At 36.6% G+C, this 20,587-nt stretch overlaps 1 protein-coding gene across 8 annotated transcripts in view; it reads left to right on the top strand.

The window, feature by feature from the left end:
- PPFIBP2 (PPFIA binding protein 2) overlaps nucleotides 1–20,587 on the top strand; it is a 92,744-nt gene that overhangs the window by 9,422 nt on the left and 62,735 nt on the right. For 7 of the 8 annotated variants that reach the window (XM_072337553.1, XM_072337557.1, XM_072337559.1 and 4 more), the window contains one exon: nucleotides 11,785–11,882. In XM_072337553.1, coding sequence (XP_072193654.1) covers nucleotides 11,819–11,882 — 64 coding nt within the window. In that variant the 5' untranslated portion in view covers nucleotides 11,785–11,818. Of the gene's footprint in view, nucleotides 1–8,926; nucleotides 9,001–11,784; nucleotides 11,883–20,587 lie in introns of those variants that run through there. The other variant, XM_072337555.1, reaches the window with a different exon arrangement.

Here is a 20,587-nt window from a genome sequence, read left to right on the forward strand (position 1 = left end):
TGCAGCACCCTAGTGACATTGCAGCCAGCGTTAACATTCATACTATTACAAACAAGGTCTTGAGAGTTGAAGTAGGTGATTCTCAGAGGTTCCTTCCAACCTCAGTGGAATTCAGTCATTCTGGAGTGACACTTCCATATGCTTCATAGGGCTCTTATTATGAGGTACAAAGTAACACTATCTCTTATGTGGAATTGTGTTGATCCTGTTCCTTTTCTTCATGCATTAAAACTTTTTCTTTTTCCAAGATTTTATGGTAAGGTACACAGTTGTACTTTGGCCTATTTCTGATTGTAGCTTCTTTACATGCTTTGCAGTAAAGGTGCAAATGAAGAATCATGCAAGCATGAGTCATCTTCCAGTGTTCATAACATCAATCCCTAAACAGTTTCACTGGAAGATTTATGGTCATGTAGTACACCAGCAGGAAAAAAAAAGGCAAAACAAGTCATTGGGTCCTGGGATGCGTTAATTACTTTTGAAACAGCAAGACTGAAGGAAATGTGGAAGAAGCTTTAGCCGAGGTACTCAGGCATGGGCTTGTGTTACCCTTGTTAACTCTGTGTTCAGTGCTCTAAGTACGCGCACACTGTGTCTGAAGTAGTAATTTTAACCAAAGATGGAACCAACAGTTTAAGTTCTGATCTGGCAAACCTCAGGTATACAAAAGGAGAATCACATTGTGTAGAACTTTTCCTTACTCAAAGAGAGGAATGTTGTCATCTTGCAGTTTTTGTAAGAAAAAGATCTGTTCTGGCCTGCTCTACAGAAAATCATGTAGTATGTTGTGAAAGGATTTTTAATGTACTGCACTAAATTTACCAGTACTCTATCCAGTGCATGCTGCATTTCGTAAGAGCTGTAGATGAGGCTAAGGATTAGGAAACTGTCACAAGAATTGTGGTCTGAATATGTTTTGCTTTGACTGCATTCTCCATCTAGTTAGGAAATTTGTTAACACATTTGGTTTGTAGTCTGTGAATGGTGCCTTAGCTGGTTCTCACTTCACTAACTGCTTAGGATGTGGAAATGGGGAGAGGTGCAATTGTTCCGAGCAAGTGGTTTTGTAGAGGAGAGAAATTCATGTACTAATGTAGCAATTTGAGCAGTATGATGGGAAAAGGTGCTTCACCAGAGGTGTAATGACAGAAGGACTGGCACAATAGAAAGATGCTAGAAGGGAAGAAGGATGCTTACCCATATCAGAAAATTCTAAGGGAATGCTTCACAAGAGAGGAATCTCCACAAAGAGCTACTTCCCCAGAGTCACCAGTTGTTTCTTGCTAAATGAGCTAGTGGTTGTTCATTGCCTTTGAAATCCAGACTAGGATGCTCAGAAACAGAAGCTTCCAAATTAGTAGAGGCTGATAAAACTGCTGTGCTAGGTGGGCTGGTGGTAAATTTCATTTTGTAGTGAGTAATTTGCCTTTCTTAAATAATCAAGTAAAAACTGCTGTTCCTGTCATGGACCAAAACTGTACCTTATCAATAACAGCTAGTGGAAAACAATTTCCTCATGGCAGGTCAGTAGTTCAGTGCTTTTTTTGACATGAGCACATGGATTCTTCTTTTATTTTTCCCAAGAATAGAACTGTCTTTTAAAAACTCCAAGTGGAAATATAAAGGCTGCTGTAATACCATGGGCTTTATCATATAATAGCAAATGAAGTTTTACTCATAAAATTAGTATAAAATTGTCACGATTACCAGTATGGTAGTAGGCTTCTATCTGGCTGCTGAACGATGGAATGAGTCTGAAAAAAGACACTGAACTCTAATTGTGATCCTTCTACTTAAGAAGAGAAAAATAAATTTCACCCAATAGATGGATGTTTTGAATAATTGTTGTGTTTTGTTTTTTCATTATTATGTTGATATTTATGTACTGTCACTTGGCCACAGGTGCAAGAAACTTCTAAAGAATTTTTCATGAAGACAAATCAGCTGGTAGGGATTGGAGGACTTTGCGAGCTCAGAGCTAAAGTCTTTTAACAGTGTGGTTATTGTAGTGAACAAGTCTCTGTAAAGGCATTATCAAACAGTTAAATACACAATGCAGTTGTTACCTCAAGAAACTCCATAGGTTTTTTTCAGAAGTGGACTAAATGTGAGACATGCAATGCTCTGAAGTAAGATACGATATGTAAAATCCTGGCACTAAGTATCTCCTCAGATGTCATTGCTATTTGGGACATTCCTGGTCCTGCTACAGTGACATTCAGACCCTGTGAAGCAAGTAAATAGTTGTTTCATTTGTCTTCTCTGTCAGTTCAAAGATTTTTTTTATTTTTAATCAGTGACTGAAGCTGGGGCTGTTTAGTCTGGCGAAGAGGAGGCTGAGGGGAGACCTTATTGCTCTCTTCCAGTACCTGAAAGGTGCTCGCAGCAAGAGCGGGACTGGTCTCTTCTCACTGGTGACAGGAGACAGGATGAGGGTAAATGGCTTCCAGTTGTGTCAGGGTAAGTTTAGGTTGGATATCAGGAAGAACTTCTTTACAGAAAGAGTTGTTAAGCATTGGAATAGGCTCCCCAGGGAGGTGGCTGAGTCCGCATCTGTGGATGTGGCTAAAAACTGTATGAATGTGGTGCTCAGGGACAGGATTTAGAGGAGGACTGTTAGGGTAATATGGTTAGGTTGTGGTTGGATTTGATGATCTTTACAGTCTTTTCCAACCTGAGCAATTCTATCATTCTATTCCAGAGACAGTAACTTTCTGACAACTTACTGCTTCAATTGCTCTTGTACTCTGGCATTCACTGTAACTGCAGTTTTTCTGTTTATTTCAATGTGAGATTTTTTGGTTAGGCTGGAAGTAACACATATAGAACAATTTCTAGGCTACATTTTTTATTTTGGCAAATGCTTTTAGGTCACTATTCATATGTAAGTAATTAAGGTATTAATTTGAGAAACGAATCTGGTTGAAGTCCTTGAAACGCTCTGCAGACACAGTGTGATGTACTGTGTCATTGGTGGGAACTTAAAAATGCCTGACATGGCCAGTTATAAAAGGTGCTATATATAACAGCAGGTTTCCAGGTTCTCTTTTCATGTTGTATCGGATGTATCTAATTTACGGAAGTGGAGTGCTGGTTACTTCAGAACTCATTTGTAAGCTATATAAAGATCATGGTGGATAGTCAAAACTGGATATTTGGTTACATGAAGAGTGGAAACAGTAACAACTTACACAGATAGAAGTGAAATAGAAAAGCTGAGCATGTTTTTCATGTTTTTAGTGTTGTGACACTGTTAAGATCCTTCCCTAGCTAAATAGATTTTCTGGGGAGAAAATACAGCTTCTCCATAGAACAGCTCATTGAAGAGACCTATATATCCGGTCGCATGTTTGTTATGGGCTGCTGCTTGTATCCTCTAAAGTCAGCTTCTATTTTCAGGGGGTGCTTAATCTCGGTATTTGTGTTCCTTCTAAGGTCTGCTGAGTAAACAGGAATGAAGGATAACGCATTTTTCTTGCCACCTGTAATAATGTTTCTGCAACTGGGAATTATTACAAGTTTCTGTGGACTATATGGATTTTAAAAATACTGGATATTGCTTTTGGATGTCAAGTTATTGATCTGCATCATTGCTTCCCTAATTATTTCACTCATAATTAGAAAGTTATGTTAATCCATTAAGTATGAAAAGTCAGTGTGACAGAATATACCATTCTCTAATTTAGACATCAGCTGTGGCATGGTACCTGATTCACTTCCTTACTCATTGGCCATTTCTGCAAGGACATTCTGAATAGAAACAAGTAAAATAAATAGAAAGATTGGGATTTTAACACACTGAGGATAAGTTTCACTTCTTGGTTACACGTTTTCTTTAGTTAGAGGTAGTAAAACATGAAGGCAGCTCTTGCTTTTTCTTTTCATTAATCTCCAGGAAATAATCAAATTAAAATGGTCATAGGCATGAAACTGATGCAACTGCAAAATTTATATTTTCAGTGGCATGATGAGTAATGTTGGCATATGGTCCTTTTCATACTGATCCATTTGTTGTTCTTAGTGTGAATGTTTTTAATCCAAGCAGAATCACTTACACTGTTTGCTGTTTCTAGCAGCAGTATGACTTTTTCCTTTGTTTCCCACAGTCATTTTCCCTAAAATAACTACTGGACCTGAAATGTATGTGATACTGGAAGTATTTGATACTGGTCAGCTCCTGTGTTAATTCAGTACATTTGTGCTTAGAGATGTGAGGTGGACTATGTTAAACCACTTGAAGTACTGCAGAAATTGTTTCAGTGTGTGGAAGCATTTAATTTCACCAAATCAAAAAAGCTCTCTCTTCTTAAAATTTATGTCTAAAACTGAGTTCAGACTTCACAGAAGTTTTTGTTATCAACAGGAAAATCTCGTGGTTGAAAATTCCTTCTATTGAAATTCTTTATATTGATGGCAGGGAGTCAGTTTTCTAGCATCAATCTTCCTATCTGTTCTGCTTTTCTGCAACATAAATGTATCTAGCGTGTCTCGGTATCCTCTGGTGTCCTTTAGCAACCCTCTTCTACTCAGTCAGTTCATTTTAAGCAATACTTAGCACTTTCCATCCTTTTAATCCTCCAGGGTGGAGTTGTTTCTGTAAAAAAAAATTGGTTGCTTTCACGTTGCATGGAAGCATTCACAGTCATGTTTGTCATGCATTGTGTATTTCTTCTGTGTCATTTCTCTATAGGCCAGAAACCTGAATGCTACACATAGTCTTGTTCATCTCACTAAGTGAGTTGAAAGGTATGGCTTGGTTTGATTCAGAGGAGAGATCTCTTCAGTTAAGAGGGGATGTTATAGGAAAGAAAATGGAATAGGACTGAGAAGGTACTAAAAACAGTGGTATGCAAAGTGGGCAGCTATAACCACTCTTCTGGTAATATAGGGAGCATTCACGGAAAAAAGCATTTAAAAGTGAGTCAAAAAGAAATCGGATAAATCCAGAGAAGATGGATTCTTCAACAGCTGTGAGACATGATGATTCCTATGAAGTTTGTGATTAAGAAAGTCTCAATCTCTCTGGTTATTGGGAAATGTAGAGCAGGAGACTGACTCTGCACCTGTGTTGCACTGAATATCATTAGAGACAGAGCACTGGGGCAGGCAGGCTTACAGACTAACATTCCAAATGATAAATATAGAAGTTGCAGTACAATTAACACAAAATGTGTTTCATAGTGCCCTTACTTAATCCTTTAGCCCTAGAGAATTGCATGGACATAAATTTAATGGATTAGTAAAAAGAGCTTTTGTTATAATGAGTATTTTGCTGAGTTGTTACCATAAGAGTTTAGCAAGAATTTCTTTTTACAAAACTTAATGAAATGCAGAAAGGCGAGCAGAATGTGAACACTGGTGTTTTAAGGGACTGTCCTGATCCAGTAGGTTGGCGTGGCCGAATCTTGTCAGACATTTGAAAAAGCCTAAGAAGTATTTATAAGCCACAAGACATGCTCTTTTTTTTCCCAGTTCCCAAGATTTTAAGAGTTTTATTTCTTTTTTTCCAGCGTTATAGCTTGTCTGAGACTGTAGAATTTCTATTGAGGAAATCTTAGAATGCTTTTGTTAATCATCTTAATCTTCTCACTATATATCTTTCATAGAGTGACCTGGGTTGAAAGGAACCACAGTGATCATCCAGTTTCAACCCCCTGCCATGTGCAGGGTTGCCAACAGCCAGACCAGGCTGCCCAGAGCCACATCCAGCCTGGCCTTGAATGCCTCCAGAAATGGGGCATCCACAACCTCCTTGAGCAACCTGTTCCAGTGTATCACCACCCTCTGGGAAAAATTTCTTCCTGATATCTGGCCTAATTCCCTTCTGCCTCAGTTTAAAAAAACATTCCCCTTGTCCTACCACTACCCACCCTTGCAACAGTCTTTTCCCGTCCTGTTTATGTGCCCCTGTCACAGGTTACTATGACAGCCCCTTTCAAATATTGAAAGGCTGCAGTGAGATCTCCCTGGGTCCTTCACTCCACCGAGCTAAACAAGCCCAGTTATCTCAACCTTTCTTCATATGAGTGGTGCTCCAGCCCTATGGTCATCTTAGTGGTCCTCCTCTGGACCCACATCTTTTCCCGGCCCGGGGCTGAGGCAGTACTGTGGATGGGACCTCATAAGAGCTGTGTAGAGGAGAACAATCACCTCCCCTCTCCCTGTTGGCCACTCCTCTTTTAATGCAGCCCAGAATGCAGTTGGCTCTCTGGGTTCATTTTTTGCAAAATCTCCTTGTTTTATTCTGGGAAATGACTTAATTCTGTGTTTTCTTGCAGTTTATCATCTTCCAGTATACTGCAATATGAATTAACTTTCACAGAGTTGCTCATTATTCCATTTTTCAGCTTAAGATTTCCAAATAGTGCATACAACTTGGCTTTGTTTTTCTTTTTTAGAGTAGTAGTAGGAAGTTGTGCAGGTGTGGGGTTTGGAGTTCAGTAGCTTGTATAATGCTTGACTGAAATACTGACCTTCATGAAAGGAAACAGGGACATGTAGTGTTCTGAAGTTTTTCATTTTTACGAGCTAGAAATTTGAATTAGATGATAGCTGAATAAAAATAGGGTTTTATCTTTTAAGACAAGAAGTAATTCATGTTGAATGAAACTTGTATTTTAAGATTTGCAAGCTACAGATGCTCCTGTGATACTGTATGTAGAAGAGATAAAGCTTCAAGTGTCTGATAAGAATTTGAAGTGAAATTATGAAGTGGTTTTTAAGATTTGAGAGATTGTTTTATAAAAAATAAACTGGCAGTGCTTTGTGCAGTGGATAAAACTGCTGTAGGGAGGTGCTGAAGAAACTTCACTTTTCTCATGCCATTCTGTCAGTGTCAGCTTTTATACGTAAAGATGAGACCTTGCACAAACATTAGTTAGGAAATGCAGTTCCGGTACCAGTAACAACTGTAACATAACACCCATGTCTTGTGGAGGAGGTACTATGAGCTAACCTCTGTTCTTTAGGTATCATAAAGAACCAGCCAAAACAGTTACAAGATATTTAAGGGTGCTTTCATTTTACTTTACCTGTTCTTTTTTCCCCACTACATACAGTGTTTAAATTCAGACTCAATTAGCTGACTGAATGGGTTTATTTTTGAAAACAAATGTTTGCTTTTTTGACTTGGCTACATTGTAATGCAGTAAATTTTACTTAGCTCAGTTCTCTTTGCTTTTAAAGTATTTTGCTTAATACTTTTAGAAATGATGCAGTTTTTACTCCTTCACTTCTCAGCGATATACAGTGTAATAGTTTTATAGTGCCTGCCTATCTAAGTTAGCTTAACTTTTTACTTAGGTAACAAACTTAGCTCATTTCCCTCACAGAGGTATTGTACTAGCACAGTGCTCAACCTTAAGGATATAAGGATATCCTTTCAGAGGGGGAGTCTCAGTGGAGTGTTGACTTTCCCAGTGCTTTTCTTCTGCAGAACAGACATGAAATGATTCAAGTCTCCGTGCAACTTGGGCTATTCTACACTTGCCCAGAGCTTTCCCCTCTACACCCCTTCCCATCTCTGCCCCCACCCCCTTGGTGGATCCTTTGCACTTCCTGGCTGTAAAAGAATTTTATTTATCTCCATTTTAGTTGTTATACTAAAAAGAAAAAGTTTTAGTCTTGTTTTTATTCATTACCTAAAAAGTAATGAATGAAGGAAGGATTCTGTTTACCCTTCTGTCTTTTCCAGTATGCACATGAAGAGGAAATAGAACAGGTAGTGCTTATATTAACAAATTCAATTTCATTTTAACCTGTAATCAGATGAATATGATTTGGGGTGTATAGTCTCGGAGGATGCTGCATAAGTACTGTTTCACTAGGTTGCCATTCTAAGGATTGTCGGAAATTCTATTCCCAGCAGCTGTGGATAGTTATTTAGAAGTAAGGATTAACTTAATTAGAGAGGTATGCAGGTTTTAAAAGGCCAGTACCCAAACTTGTATTCATGACTTCTCTATTTGATGGCTTCATGACAACACTGAGCCAAGCTGGAGAGATGAATCAGCAACCATAGGTCTGTGGTGTGACTGTGTTACAGTATTACAGTACTGTGTGTGGCTGGGGGAAAAGCAAGGTGGGAAACGGTGGGGGTGGAAATTGTGCACATATGCTCATTCCAGCCCAGGAGTTGTCTTGCAGCTGAAGAATGTGTGGAGGACTTCTGAGCCTTAGCCAAGACACTAATCTTTCATTACGCTATCATGCACAAAGCAAAGTGGTATTTTCAGCATGAATCTTTGACACAGTTTGTAAACATGCGTTTATTTATCCCAGGGGAAAATAAAAGAGAAGGTGTGGGGGGGAAGCAGTGGTATTTAATTATCAGCTGTGTTTTCTATATGCAAGAGGAATTCAAAGGCTGCTAAGATCACTGGTATTAAGTTATACTAAAAAGATCTGGAGTTCTTTTCAAAAGCCCCACCCTCCCTCTCCTTGACTGATAACATTAGCAGTTTTGTTATTTGGAGTACACATCGAAAAAGATTGTACGTAAGAGATGCCTAAATACTTAGTCTAATCTCTGAATTGTCATGAAAGATTCAGTTTTCATTTAGGTTTTTCATAATTATGCATCTGTTAAGTATTATGCTCTTTTTGGACTCAGTGAACTATAGGCTTACATACGGAAACTAGGTTCAGGGATTTGCAAAGTATACAGGCTCTAAGCAAGTTAGCATTATGAGAAAGTCTTATTTGAAATGCTGATCTCACATGTGGATTTACAGGGTAAAGCTAGCTGAGCAAAACGAGTTTAGGGCATGCAGACCAGTTTGCTCTGCACTTCCTGGAAGATCTTATTACTTAGGTAATTACAACAAACAGGGTTACAGTTTCTTTATCTGTGGGCTGAGCTTTAAAATATTGTAAGTGTGTGGCTTAGAGTTGATAATAATTTAGACCTACACATCTGTCTAACAGTAAAACTTAGTCTATTAATAGCTAGCAGTTTTTTGGTGATCAGAGGAGAAAGTTAATTCTTAGGGACGTGAAAAGGTGAGTAGACTGGTTCTTGTTTTACTGCTATGTAAGTTACTGCTTATTTTACTGCTATGTAAGTTAACATAATCTTATGAAGGTTAGAACTGTTAAAGCTTTTAATGTAGTGATATAGAAGTTTTTTTTGGCTTTGCTGAACTGAGCAAGAACTATTTTTTAAAATATATGTATTTGTGTATGTAGATAAGTCACGGTGTTTTGCATGTGTTGATGTCATTCAGGAATGAAAGCCGTAGAAAGAATTGCAGTTCAAATACCAGCAAATAGACAGATCCCATTTAGGCTCTCGGCATGCTTTGAGATTGGTACAGGTATCTTGTTTAACACTATTTAACAATAACAAAAAGAGAATCCAAAGTTTCTGGGACTTCTATAGAACTAGATCAGAAATTGTAACTGAAGATGCATGAGATTTAATAAGCAGCTTCATAATAATGCTTGGAACAGTCAAACTGAAGGAGGGAGTGTCTGGGAAAATAAGATTTGCCTGAAGCACGAGCAACAGGTCTGTCTAGAAAAAGATGTCAAGCAAGTAATATTACATTATCGCTCTGCAGCAAGGCGCGTTACTTAATTTAATGAAGGGTTGTTTGATCAGCAGATTTTACTCTAGCTTGATGCAGTTAAGCAGCAAATACACTGCAGATACAGGTGAGAAAACAGGAGGGGGGTGGAGGTTGGGAAGAGATAGGAGAAAGTTTCTGTGATATTTTTTTCAACAAAACTTTCTGGTTTACCTCAAGATCTTAATTGAAAGCTTTTCTATAAGTGAAATTTCAAATCTGTAATGTTTCAATGTTTTCTGTAGGCTTCTCTCTCTACATGGTTGAAAAGATGACTTTTAATGTTTTTAAGAAACAGCAGTTTGTTAATAATAAATTTGCAGTTCTCTAGCTACTTTAAAGCTCACAGCTCAACTAAGAGAATGAGGAAGAGCATGCAGTGCATCCTAGTGATAGAAACTCTTTACTGTTTTTAGTATTTTTCACTTTTTTCTTCTTTCATATTTGAGCAAGTCTGCTGTCCTGATTTACCAGCACAGCTGTTGGCCATAGATCTCTGGGGGAGTGGCTCTTTTATTCCACATCCACCCAAGCAGCAAGATAGCCTAGGCACCTCTTTGGCAGCTGCTTACCATAGGTGGATTACTTCTCACTGAGGTGACTGTGACCCATGTTATTGCGGCTTTGAAGTAGGAGGAAAAATTGCAAGGAAGGTGATGTACCACAGTTAAGAACTGGGTATCTCTAATATTTTTAATATGCTAAGCTACCAGCAGATAAATATGATAACAGAAGATGGAAATCTACCCAAATCAAAGAAAAACAACAGAATCGGAGGAAGTGAAAGTGTTCACATGGAAGCGTTCTGGTGTTTTAACTTGATATCAGCTGGCATCGTGACTTTCAGTATTATTCTGAGGATAATTTGCATTATTTTCAGTATAATTAAATGAGGCATTTGGGTCAGTTCTCATAGATGTTTGACTTGGGTGAAACTAAAAATTTTTCTGTTTTTTGTTTTGTTTTTTTTTAAACATGGCATTCACATGCTGCTCTTTGAATGTGTTTGAACTGAAATTAGATAATGGCTTAACCATTATGACAAGCTAAATGGCTGAGCTCAAACCTAGTAATTTCAGATGTTAATTCCTGCAGTTGTCCCTTTAGATAATGGTTATATTTGTTGACCAGAGTGGATGTAGCACGCACAGCTCACTGGTAACATAGAGGTTACTAATAAATTAGTTTTCTTTGTATTTTTGTGTTGTTTTTTGTTTGTTTGTTTTTTCTGCCAGTACTTTGTCTCAGGCTTTGTAATTTATAAACAAAGAAAGCAGTTTTAATTGCTACTATTTTTCCATTACATTGGTCTTATTACCAATTTTCAGTGCAATAATATGGAGTGAGTCTTAACTGTACTCTTAGGGGTTTTCTTTTCTGGTGGTTCATCAGAAATGACAGTTAAATAATTAGTTTTACTTTAAATCTGGCTTCATCCTTCTGATTCAGGTTTTTAGGAAGAATCTAACTGAGTAAATGTAGGTGGTTTGGTGATCGGTAGCATCATTGGCCATGGTGACCAGTGCCAAAAATTGTCACTGAATGGACACCAGAGATTGTTGTATACATTCATAAGAAGACAGTTGACACTCCAATTCTTAGCATAAGTAATAGTATAACAAATGCACATTTCAGAATTGCTGATCTTGGGGTGCTATAACGTAAGGGTCAGAAGTGAAAAATGTTTGATATAATTACTGTGTGGGTTGAGCCAGCAACAGATTTGTATGCATTCACTCTTTACTCCTATAGCAGCAGTCAAATCACAGCTCAAACAGTTTTGTTTCTAGGTGAACTATGTATTTTTTTTCAGGAACAGTAAAAGCCACGTACATCTGTTCATGCATTGAAACCCCCTTCTTGTGGTGCTAGAGCTTGGAAATACACAGAGCTTTGAATCAAGAAGATTGTTTTTTAAGAATGACGAGAAGGCAAATATCAGATTTCCAGTGTCTGAATTTAGTTTGTGTTCCCATCTGTATTTCCTTGTATTAGTAAAGAACCTTAAGAAACAACTGCATCAGTGATGAATGAGAACCTCAGAAATTCACACCTCTTATCAGGAAGAGGAATAATTTGTTAGTTTTTAGTATTACAAAGCTGAATTTTCGATAGTGTGGAGTTTTGTTTGCATGGCTTAATGTACTTCACTGTTTTATTACATATTTTCTGTCTCATTGGGTGTGGTATAACGCATGTGATTTCTTCTGTCTTTCAGTTAGAAGAATAAAGGTCTCAACAAATTGCAGATCATGGCGTCTGATGCTAGTCATATGCTTGAAGCAGCTTTGGAGCAGATGGATGACATAATAGCAGGTATAAATAGAGCACTATTTTCATCAGATTATTTTATTCTTTAACCTTGTTCATCTTTTTACCTCCTATGATTTCCCTGTTTTTAATTATTTGTCTCAGTTTGCCAAGTTCCCTGTGACACACAGGTTTCTATGGTTCAGTACTTCTGTGAAGAAAACTTTAACGTAATGGAAGGAAATGTACAATTCTATCTCAGACCTATAACTATGGAAATAAGACTGAATTTGTTCTAATGTTATATGATAACTAAAAGAAATCTTATTTCCCATGGTAACTTTTATTGAAATCTTGTAGAAAATAATTGCAATGACTAGTTTGAAAATTTACATTTCTAGTGTGCTTGGTGGTTTAGTTTACTGTAAGATAGTCTAAGCTAGATTTTGGTTTGTTTTTAGTTTTCTCTGTGTTGGTTGAAAAATGTGATGGTTCCACCAAGGTCTTCAGTTATCTGGATAGCAAGTACATTAGTATGTGTTTACAAACTGCAGTTTTCTGTGTGTGTGTATACATAAAATATTCATGGTAGTGTTTACAGCCTAATAATTTAGAATGTATGGCTCTTTTTGTTGATGTTCATACCCAAGAGTGAAACTGGAACATTATTTTTACATAACTTTTTGCCAGAAAGGGGTATGATGCAAGATAGGATTTGCTGTCTTTTGATTCTCTTGTGGTAACACAATTAAAAATTCTTGTCTCAACACTGCCGCATCCAAGAAGATTCTGTGCTTAGGACTCAGTAGCCTTGGGGTTTGTGTTCACACAGCGTTCATCATGAGCTCCTGAAAGAGGCATTTGGGCAGGGCTGTGATCTCACTTTTGCAGAATGGAAAATCATTCACTGAATGGTTTTAAATTTAAATAGTGACGCCCGTGCTGTACCTTTTTTAATGTTAATGCTTTAAAAGAGCCAAAGCAACATAGAGTCCTGTGTGCTTCTAAATTATCTGCATACGTCTGGATGTCTTTTTTTTTCCTTCTGAGATAATTGGGAACATAATTGATTCATTGCCCAACATACATTGGTGATGACACTGATGTATGTATCTCTGGTTTTTCTGAAAGTTTTCTCTCTTCTTAGGATAGATTTTTCTTCAGAAAATTTGTATCTTCCAAGAGGAAAAATAAGTTTAAAGAGAAGATTTCTAACTAACTAAGATTAGGTACTGATTTTCTCCCAGGAGCTGTGGTATGTTATGATGGAAGGTGTTGGAAATGGCATCATTATTTTGATGATTTTCAGACTTCTTCCATAGATTTTCATCAATTTCAGTCATCTGTGTTACATCCTGGTAAATATTCATTAGAATGAAATAGTTCCAGGCTACCTAGCAGCATTACTTTTATACCCTCTGCTGACCTGTCACAATTATGGAGGTGATGATACAGAGAAGCAAAACACATGTAAGAAATGATCTGCATTTATCAGTGGGTTGCACACCTCATTCACAGCTGTTTTGTTGTGCTGTTGTTGCCTATCAAAATAAGTTTTCTCTGGTCGTTCTTTTTTAGCTAATCTTCTGTGTGTTCCAGAACTGCTTATTGCATATTCTGGTATGATTGAGAGACTGAATGTGTCTGCTGGGGCCTGTACTTGGATACTGGTGATTATCCCAATTTGCCTCAAATTGAGGAACATGGTTACTATCCAAGTTCGATTCTCTCTAATTCAATCCATTAGGCTTCTGTATGCAGTCTGGAGAGGGTTTGGAAAACAGAAATATCCTCTTCTGTGCAGTGGGAGAAGAAATAATGTACAAAATTCCCCCAGAATGAGGACTGTCATGAAACAAACAAGGAGTTTTCTAACTGCAGGTGTATATATACTATATTATGCGAATCTTGGACAAATTATTAGCACAAACATAAGTGCTTTTAGAGTAATCTAGAAACAGCAAAAGTCAGCTGTTCTGAGCTGTATCATCAGACTGGAGATCATAAAAATCACCTGCTGAGAGATTTTCAGGTGATAGATCCATGGTATCTGGATATAATCTAGGCAGCACTGGTTTCAAAGACTAAGGCTAAATTTCATGACTTTCAGAAAACTAGCTGGAAAAAGAGGTATCTCTTGGAATGAGGCCTGAATGGGTACTTGGTAGAGCTGTGCTTTCCTTGTGACCTCAGAAACCTTTGTTCCAGGCATAAAATGATCATTAATCATTGCTTCAGGGAACTGAAAAGTCTAGAGGTATTTAACTTTAGAATTTTGAGTATGGGTAAGTGTATACATGTGCATGTGTACAAATATGTTTAGATACATGTGCAAATAAATTCTCTATTTAATAAGAAAACAACCTTAAATTCTTATAATAGCTGAAGTTATTATTACAGCACAAGGCCCTATTCCAACATTTTGAGGAAAGAACTGGGCATGCAAACACAATACAAATATTTACAGATTTGTAGTCTTATTTTAGCATTCTTAATTGTGGAAGTAAAATCCCTTACTTCAAATGCTAACATACCTACTGTATGATTCTGGTTAATGGAAATAAAGCCTTAAAGTAGATTGCGCATCTCAGCGCAATACAAAATATATTAGTGTTTAGAGTGCATGAGAGTAGGACTGTCAAACAAGATTAACAAATTAAATTTCTTTGGACTTGATCAAATTTGACAGATAAGTCAGTGTTCCCAAGACTTTAATGCTTCAGTACATCTTTACTGATAACCCACCCTCTTAGCTATATAAATTAGGCATACCAAATGATTACCCCTATTTGGCTAAAATAGCAAAAAGGGCTAATGTGATTGTCAATGAACACGACTTATCCATTAGCCAGAATGCCTTGCACTTGAAACACAGGGAGTTTTTAAAGAAAGCATTCATATGTCAAATCTGTCTACATGTTCTTTACTTGAAGCACACATTTATGACATTGCCTCCATCTGTGTCTTGTCCAAGTCTTTACTTTCTCATTTCTTCAGCTTGTACCCCATCCATTAAAATGTGTTTTTCCACAGGATTATAAACTTTGCTTAATTACTCTTTTCAATAAATCATAATGAATTAAAAGTTTTTATTTTACTTTTAGTTTATGTCAAAATACTTCTGTCAGTAATTTGGAAATCCATTTTTCCCTTTTGTGAACAATGGTTGTAAATTTAAAGAGTAAAAAATCAATGTCAGAATACTATAGTCCTCTGTAGATCCAGAACCTCTTTAAACTCAGTTAATCAGTGTAATTATTATAGTCTTTAATAGGAGCTCTGGCAATAATTACTTAATGAAAAATAATGAAAAATATAAATGTTATCACATGGATGTGTACTAGTATTTTTGTTAGTACTGAAAGATCAATGAGCCAGAGCAATTTGTTTGTTAGTATTTAAGTTCCCTTCTCTCCAAGGGCAGTGCACTTGCATTCAGCCATCACCTTGTCTGTGTCAGCCATCACCACAGCTTCTGACCCATCTTAATTGGTATATGACAATGAAGGAGTTCAAGCTCCAGTGCTATGTGATGTTACTTGATGTGTTATGAATTACCAACTGAGCTCTAGTTAGGTTATCAGAAATTGAACTGAAATTGACAAAAAAAATACCAATACATGTATTTGAATGGATTTTAGGTTTTGAGTGGATTTTAGGTTTTGTAGAGTAAGGTTTTCACTGAGTTCCTACTTAAAATAGTAGAAAATGAAAGATTTCCTAATAACCTCATGTTTCACCCATGAACAACCAGACAGATATTCACTCAGAGGATTCATTCAGAATGTAAGCCCTAGTCTCGCTGCATTTTAAATAAAGAAGATAGAATTCTCTGTTCTGCTTCATAAGGATTTGAAGTTATCCAGACCAGACAGAGAGCGCTTAATTCCATTTTTTGTGGTCTGCTCTGAAAGGATGTTGTATCTGAAATGCATACTGGCTGACATGCAGCTGATAGGCAGTGCAAGCTTCGTGTGATTGCTTAGAGTGAATAGAGAATGGCCCTAACCTTTTTCTCTTTGATTTTATATACTAACAGATGGCTTTTTATTTTTATGATTTCTGACCTATTTAAGGTTCACACTGTTTTCACATTCAAAGTTTAGTTCCTATAGCAACGGTGTATAATTTAGTTATAACTTGTAGTTCCAGGATTTGTGTAGAATTTTATTTGCAATACCAAGTTGACACAAACTATAGTTGAAGTAATGATGATAGGAACAGAATAATTGAAATAACGAGCAGTTTGTTTCCTTATAGATTGAAGCAACAATTGCAGTGGTTTTCTTATATTTTCTAAATCAAGCATAATTATGTTCACAGTCTATGCCTCAGTTACGGTTATTGTATTTCCCTTTATACTTCTTGTTCATGTTCAATAATTTTAGGCTTTTTTTTTTTTCTCTGAGCAAAAGAGATGCTATTTCTACAGTACTTCTTTGTCTTGTTACTGCTAGGTATTAATTAAGGTGAGCATTTTAGAAATCTTACTGTGATCACTAGAAGTATGTTGACATTTTATATCCATTAGCTAGAAAATATAGGCTGTTTAGCAATAGAGACATTAAAAAGGGAATTAAATAGTAAATGACTTGAAATCAGGTCTTTGAAAGAGGAATATATAGCTTTCTGTGTGTGTGTGTGTGTATATATATATATAGCTTTCTATCAATAACTATTCTGTAGAAATGCATATCAAGATAGTAGGAGGGTTGGAGAAGATGGGGGGAAAAATGACCTTCAGTCATCCTAAAAAATTAGAGGAAATTAATAATAAAGTTAATAAAAACACGTAGTGCTCCTAATTTCCGATTAAACATTTATCTTCATTTTGTAGGATTTGTTATAGTTTGTTAGGTGCTAGAGTTTAGCTTCAGATACTTGGCCTTAGAAAAGCTAATTAGCTAATGTCTTAGAAGTTGTAATCAATAGCAGATCTATAACAATTTTGAATCTTTTAAACTGTATAAAAATGTAACCGTTTACGTAATTATTCAGTCTGTAACTTTTAACGTTGACTCTCTGATCTTTTGTGTGTGTTAAACTCCATTGAAGGTGTGAGCTCACAAACTATATGCACACACATATAACCATAACATTTATTTACCACTGTGCTTTGTCAGGCTTTTACATTCACCATAGCTTTTAAGCTGTGACCTTGCATAACTGCTCAAATGCTGTTTTGGTATGTTTTAAAAATATATGAAATTCACGGTAACTTGAGTGATCATTGCACTCATGAGGCATTGTCTACTCATTCGTTCCTCAAGGTTGCCAGAGCAACTTGAAGTTTGGAATTTCCTCAATTCTGAGTGCTTAACCTTGCAAGAGATTGTTATAGTTATTTGGACTGCTGTCCCAAACATGCTTCCCATATTCTCACTATTGTAAGCATTTTTTCTCACAGATGTGGGGGTCTGAGCACAAGATAGAGGGCCAAGACCTCCCAAATACTGTTTGTAGTGCTGATGGAATCTCTCTGTAAACAGGTGAATGTTACAAAAATCTGATGGAGCTGACAAACATTGAGAATTTGTTTCCTATAAACAGTTGACTTAAAACAACTTAAACATCTGCTTTTCTAAAAGACAAAGCTATCCTTTGTGATCAAGTTATGTTTGAATTCCCTTGCATGTGGTCCTGCCTCTTCAGCAAAACAGTGGAATTAGAGGATTTCTTGAAAATAGGAGTAAAGATTTAATTCAAGATGTAGAAATATTTTTAGTCTCTGAGTACAGGGAAGCAGGATTGCCAATATAAAACAAGAAAAACATAATGAACTGGGTACCAATAACAACATACCTGATTTGCGGTACTGGACTGTGTTTATGTAAAACAAAATCCATACATCATAGGTATTTGTATTATGGTTTGGTGTAACTGAACTCAAGGCAGATATAATATTTCCTGGGAATATGGATCAGCATGAGATGAAATTCATGCAAGGATATTCCATATGTGCTAAAATTCCTATTAGTGTAATAGATTTGGAAGTATTGCTCTCCTGGATTCCTTCTTTAGAAGGATTAATGGAATGGTTATGCCACTGTGGAGTGGAGGAAATTGCCTACCAATATTAAATAACTTGTCTCTGATGTTACAAGCACTTTATAGCTAGAATTCAAACTGGTAAATGTGATATTGCGCAGCTTGCCATGCAAAGTTTCAGAAAGTTTGGCTTGAAGTGAAAAGACTGAAAATGGCTTCAGAATATGATGTCAAATTCCACTGGCACAGCAGCAAAGGGTGGAAAAGAGAGAGAAATGTAAATAACTGCCAATACAGTGGGTAGCAAAGAACAACAGTTAAACTATGATGGTCATAGCCCCATATAATAGAAAATCTGAGACACAGGGGCTCTTCTGTGGTTTATAGGGCATTATCTGTTCTTCAGTACATGACTCACTTGGTTGTTTGATAGATTTTGATGTGGTAGATTGAAGCAACTTCTATCGAACACGATATTTCTTTAAATTCAGAATCACAGCAGTTCTATTTTCTACTTCAGGTGATGAAATTGATTCAAACAAGTATTGATTTTTTTTTTTTAAATTGGAATAATATGATTTTTATGAAACGATGCTTTCATTTTTTAACAATCTGGATGCAGTTATTTTTCTCCTGATTGCAGAGATGCATCTTTTCATTAAATATTATTTGTGTTACCAATGGTCTGCTACAGCCATTACAGAATTTCTATACTAAAAAGAGGTACTTGTTGACTTGCAACACTTTCAATTGACTAATGGCTTCATTGGCCCTGAATATACTTTTTTCTTTTTTCTTTTTTATTTCGTTGTTGTTGTGGAAATGCCTATGGCGAAATATTTGAGAACTGAAGAAATTGATGGAAATTTGTTGTTCTTTGTCTTTTAATGAAATGTGTTGATTGTGTTTTTCCTGTGCTGTTTATAGTTGACCTCAAATAAAACATTAAGATCTGTGTTTTCCTACCTTTGCGAAATGTGCAGTGTTGTTGTAAAATCCATCCTCCTTTGTTCACCACCAGTAATGCTGCTTGGCTTGTGTTTCCGGATAAGGGAGATCTTTTTGTTGCAGTTGTGTGTGCCTTACATAATGCGCTGAACATCACTGCTTGAAATCTATAAGCATGCAAGAGGAAAAGGGTTGAGTAGATGATTTGCATTTGAAATTATAGACGGCTCTTGAAAATTGTCTAAAGTATTCCACATGTGGTTGTAAATAAAGCTTGGCTGAAAATAATCCAAGCTACATGAAACTTGCATCTGAATGTGGTCTTTAACACTTCTAGTTTTGGAAACTTTTCTAGGGCTTCCTGCTAATCCAGTTTAACTGTTACTGTGCACTGTAGTTAAAGATCTAAAAGCAGACATTTAAGGATCAGCTAATGTGGGGTATGATTCAAAACATACCATTTGTGATGTATTTTGCATTACTGTATTAAAAGAAAGGATTGTGTGAGTTACCTCTTCACTCCTTTGAGAGAAGACCTAGGAATGAGAAGTCTGAATTGTGTCCTATTCAAACTTTGCTGTTAGTTTAAATACATTCAAGTTTTCAGGGCTGTCTTCATGAGAAAAAGAGACTTGTGCTTCAGAAGAGAGTTATACTTTGCAGAGTTGAAGGAGAGAGGAAGAATTTGGACAACCTATATACTCATTGAGTAAAAAATCAGGTAAAATAAATCTGGAACTGTGCAACAATGATTGACTGGAAAGCTCAAGTAAGTGTGTTTATAATTTGGTACAAAGGTGATTAGAATAAATGTCAGAACTCAATTATTTGAGTATTTCAGCTTTGTAGGAAGCAATCCATTCCCCGGTACAGAATCACCTATTGGGGTCTGTTGGCTTTATTTTGGGAATAGATGGGTGTCTGTTGCTGAAGGTGGGCTTGTTTGGTTTGGATTTTTTTGTGGTAATGTTTTTTTCAAATATTTTCTTTAACTGTTTTCTGGACTAAAAACTGAGCAGTTTCAGGAATGATCTCTTTGCAAACCACTAATGATCAAGCTTAACGTTACCATATTTCAGGCAGTTTTAGGGAGGATAGACTGAGCTTATACAGATGAATGAAGTGGAGAAGTAGTAAAGAATGGGGTAAGGAACTTGATCTCCAGAGGTCCCTTCCAACCCCTACAATTCTGTGATTCTGTGATAAGAAACAGTTTTTACTGCTAAAAGTGATTAAAAAATGAATGACAGATGAAAGGCTATAATATTAGCTGAGGAAGAGTGTATTTTCAAACTGGCAAGATTTTCTGATTCTTATATTAGTGCTGTTTATTCATTTATTTTTAGATGCTGCACATAATGTTGTTTTCAGAATAGGTTATATATTTGCACAAAAGGGACTTTTCTTTGAAACCATTCAGCTCACTGCAAGGAACTCTGAACACACAGCATGCTTCTGTGGTCAATGTGTAACTTAAATGTGTTACCTGAAGTTGTTTGTTTGTTTGTTTTATAGTTTAATAGTTCTCTTATTCTTTCTAAAAAGTAGCAAACTTTAACCTCCTTCATCCACTGCTTGTGAGAGTGAAAAGTGAGCAGCTTGTCTTTATCCACTACTTTTTTCCTGCTTTACTTTTTTCCTCCTCTAAGGTACACATTTATTGTGATTAATTGTGATGCCCTAGAATATCATCATGTTGAGGTTCATGTAAAAGTGACAAGAGATTCTCCTGTGTCCTTTTTGCCCTTTGAGGGGGAGGGGAGGGGGAAGGGGGCAGGGAAACAACCAGGAAGAGTCTGACTTGGTTAAGACCATACAGTGAGGTTATTGCTGTT

This window comes from Excalfactoria chinensis, chromosome 5, assembly GCF_039878825.1.
Source record: "Excalfactoria chinensis isolate bCotChi1 chromosome 5, bCotChi1.hap2, whole genome shotgun sequence".
In the NCBI taxonomy this organism is placed as follows: Eukaryota; Metazoa; Chordata; class Aves; order Galliformes; family Phasianidae; genus Excalfactoria; species Excalfactoria chinensis.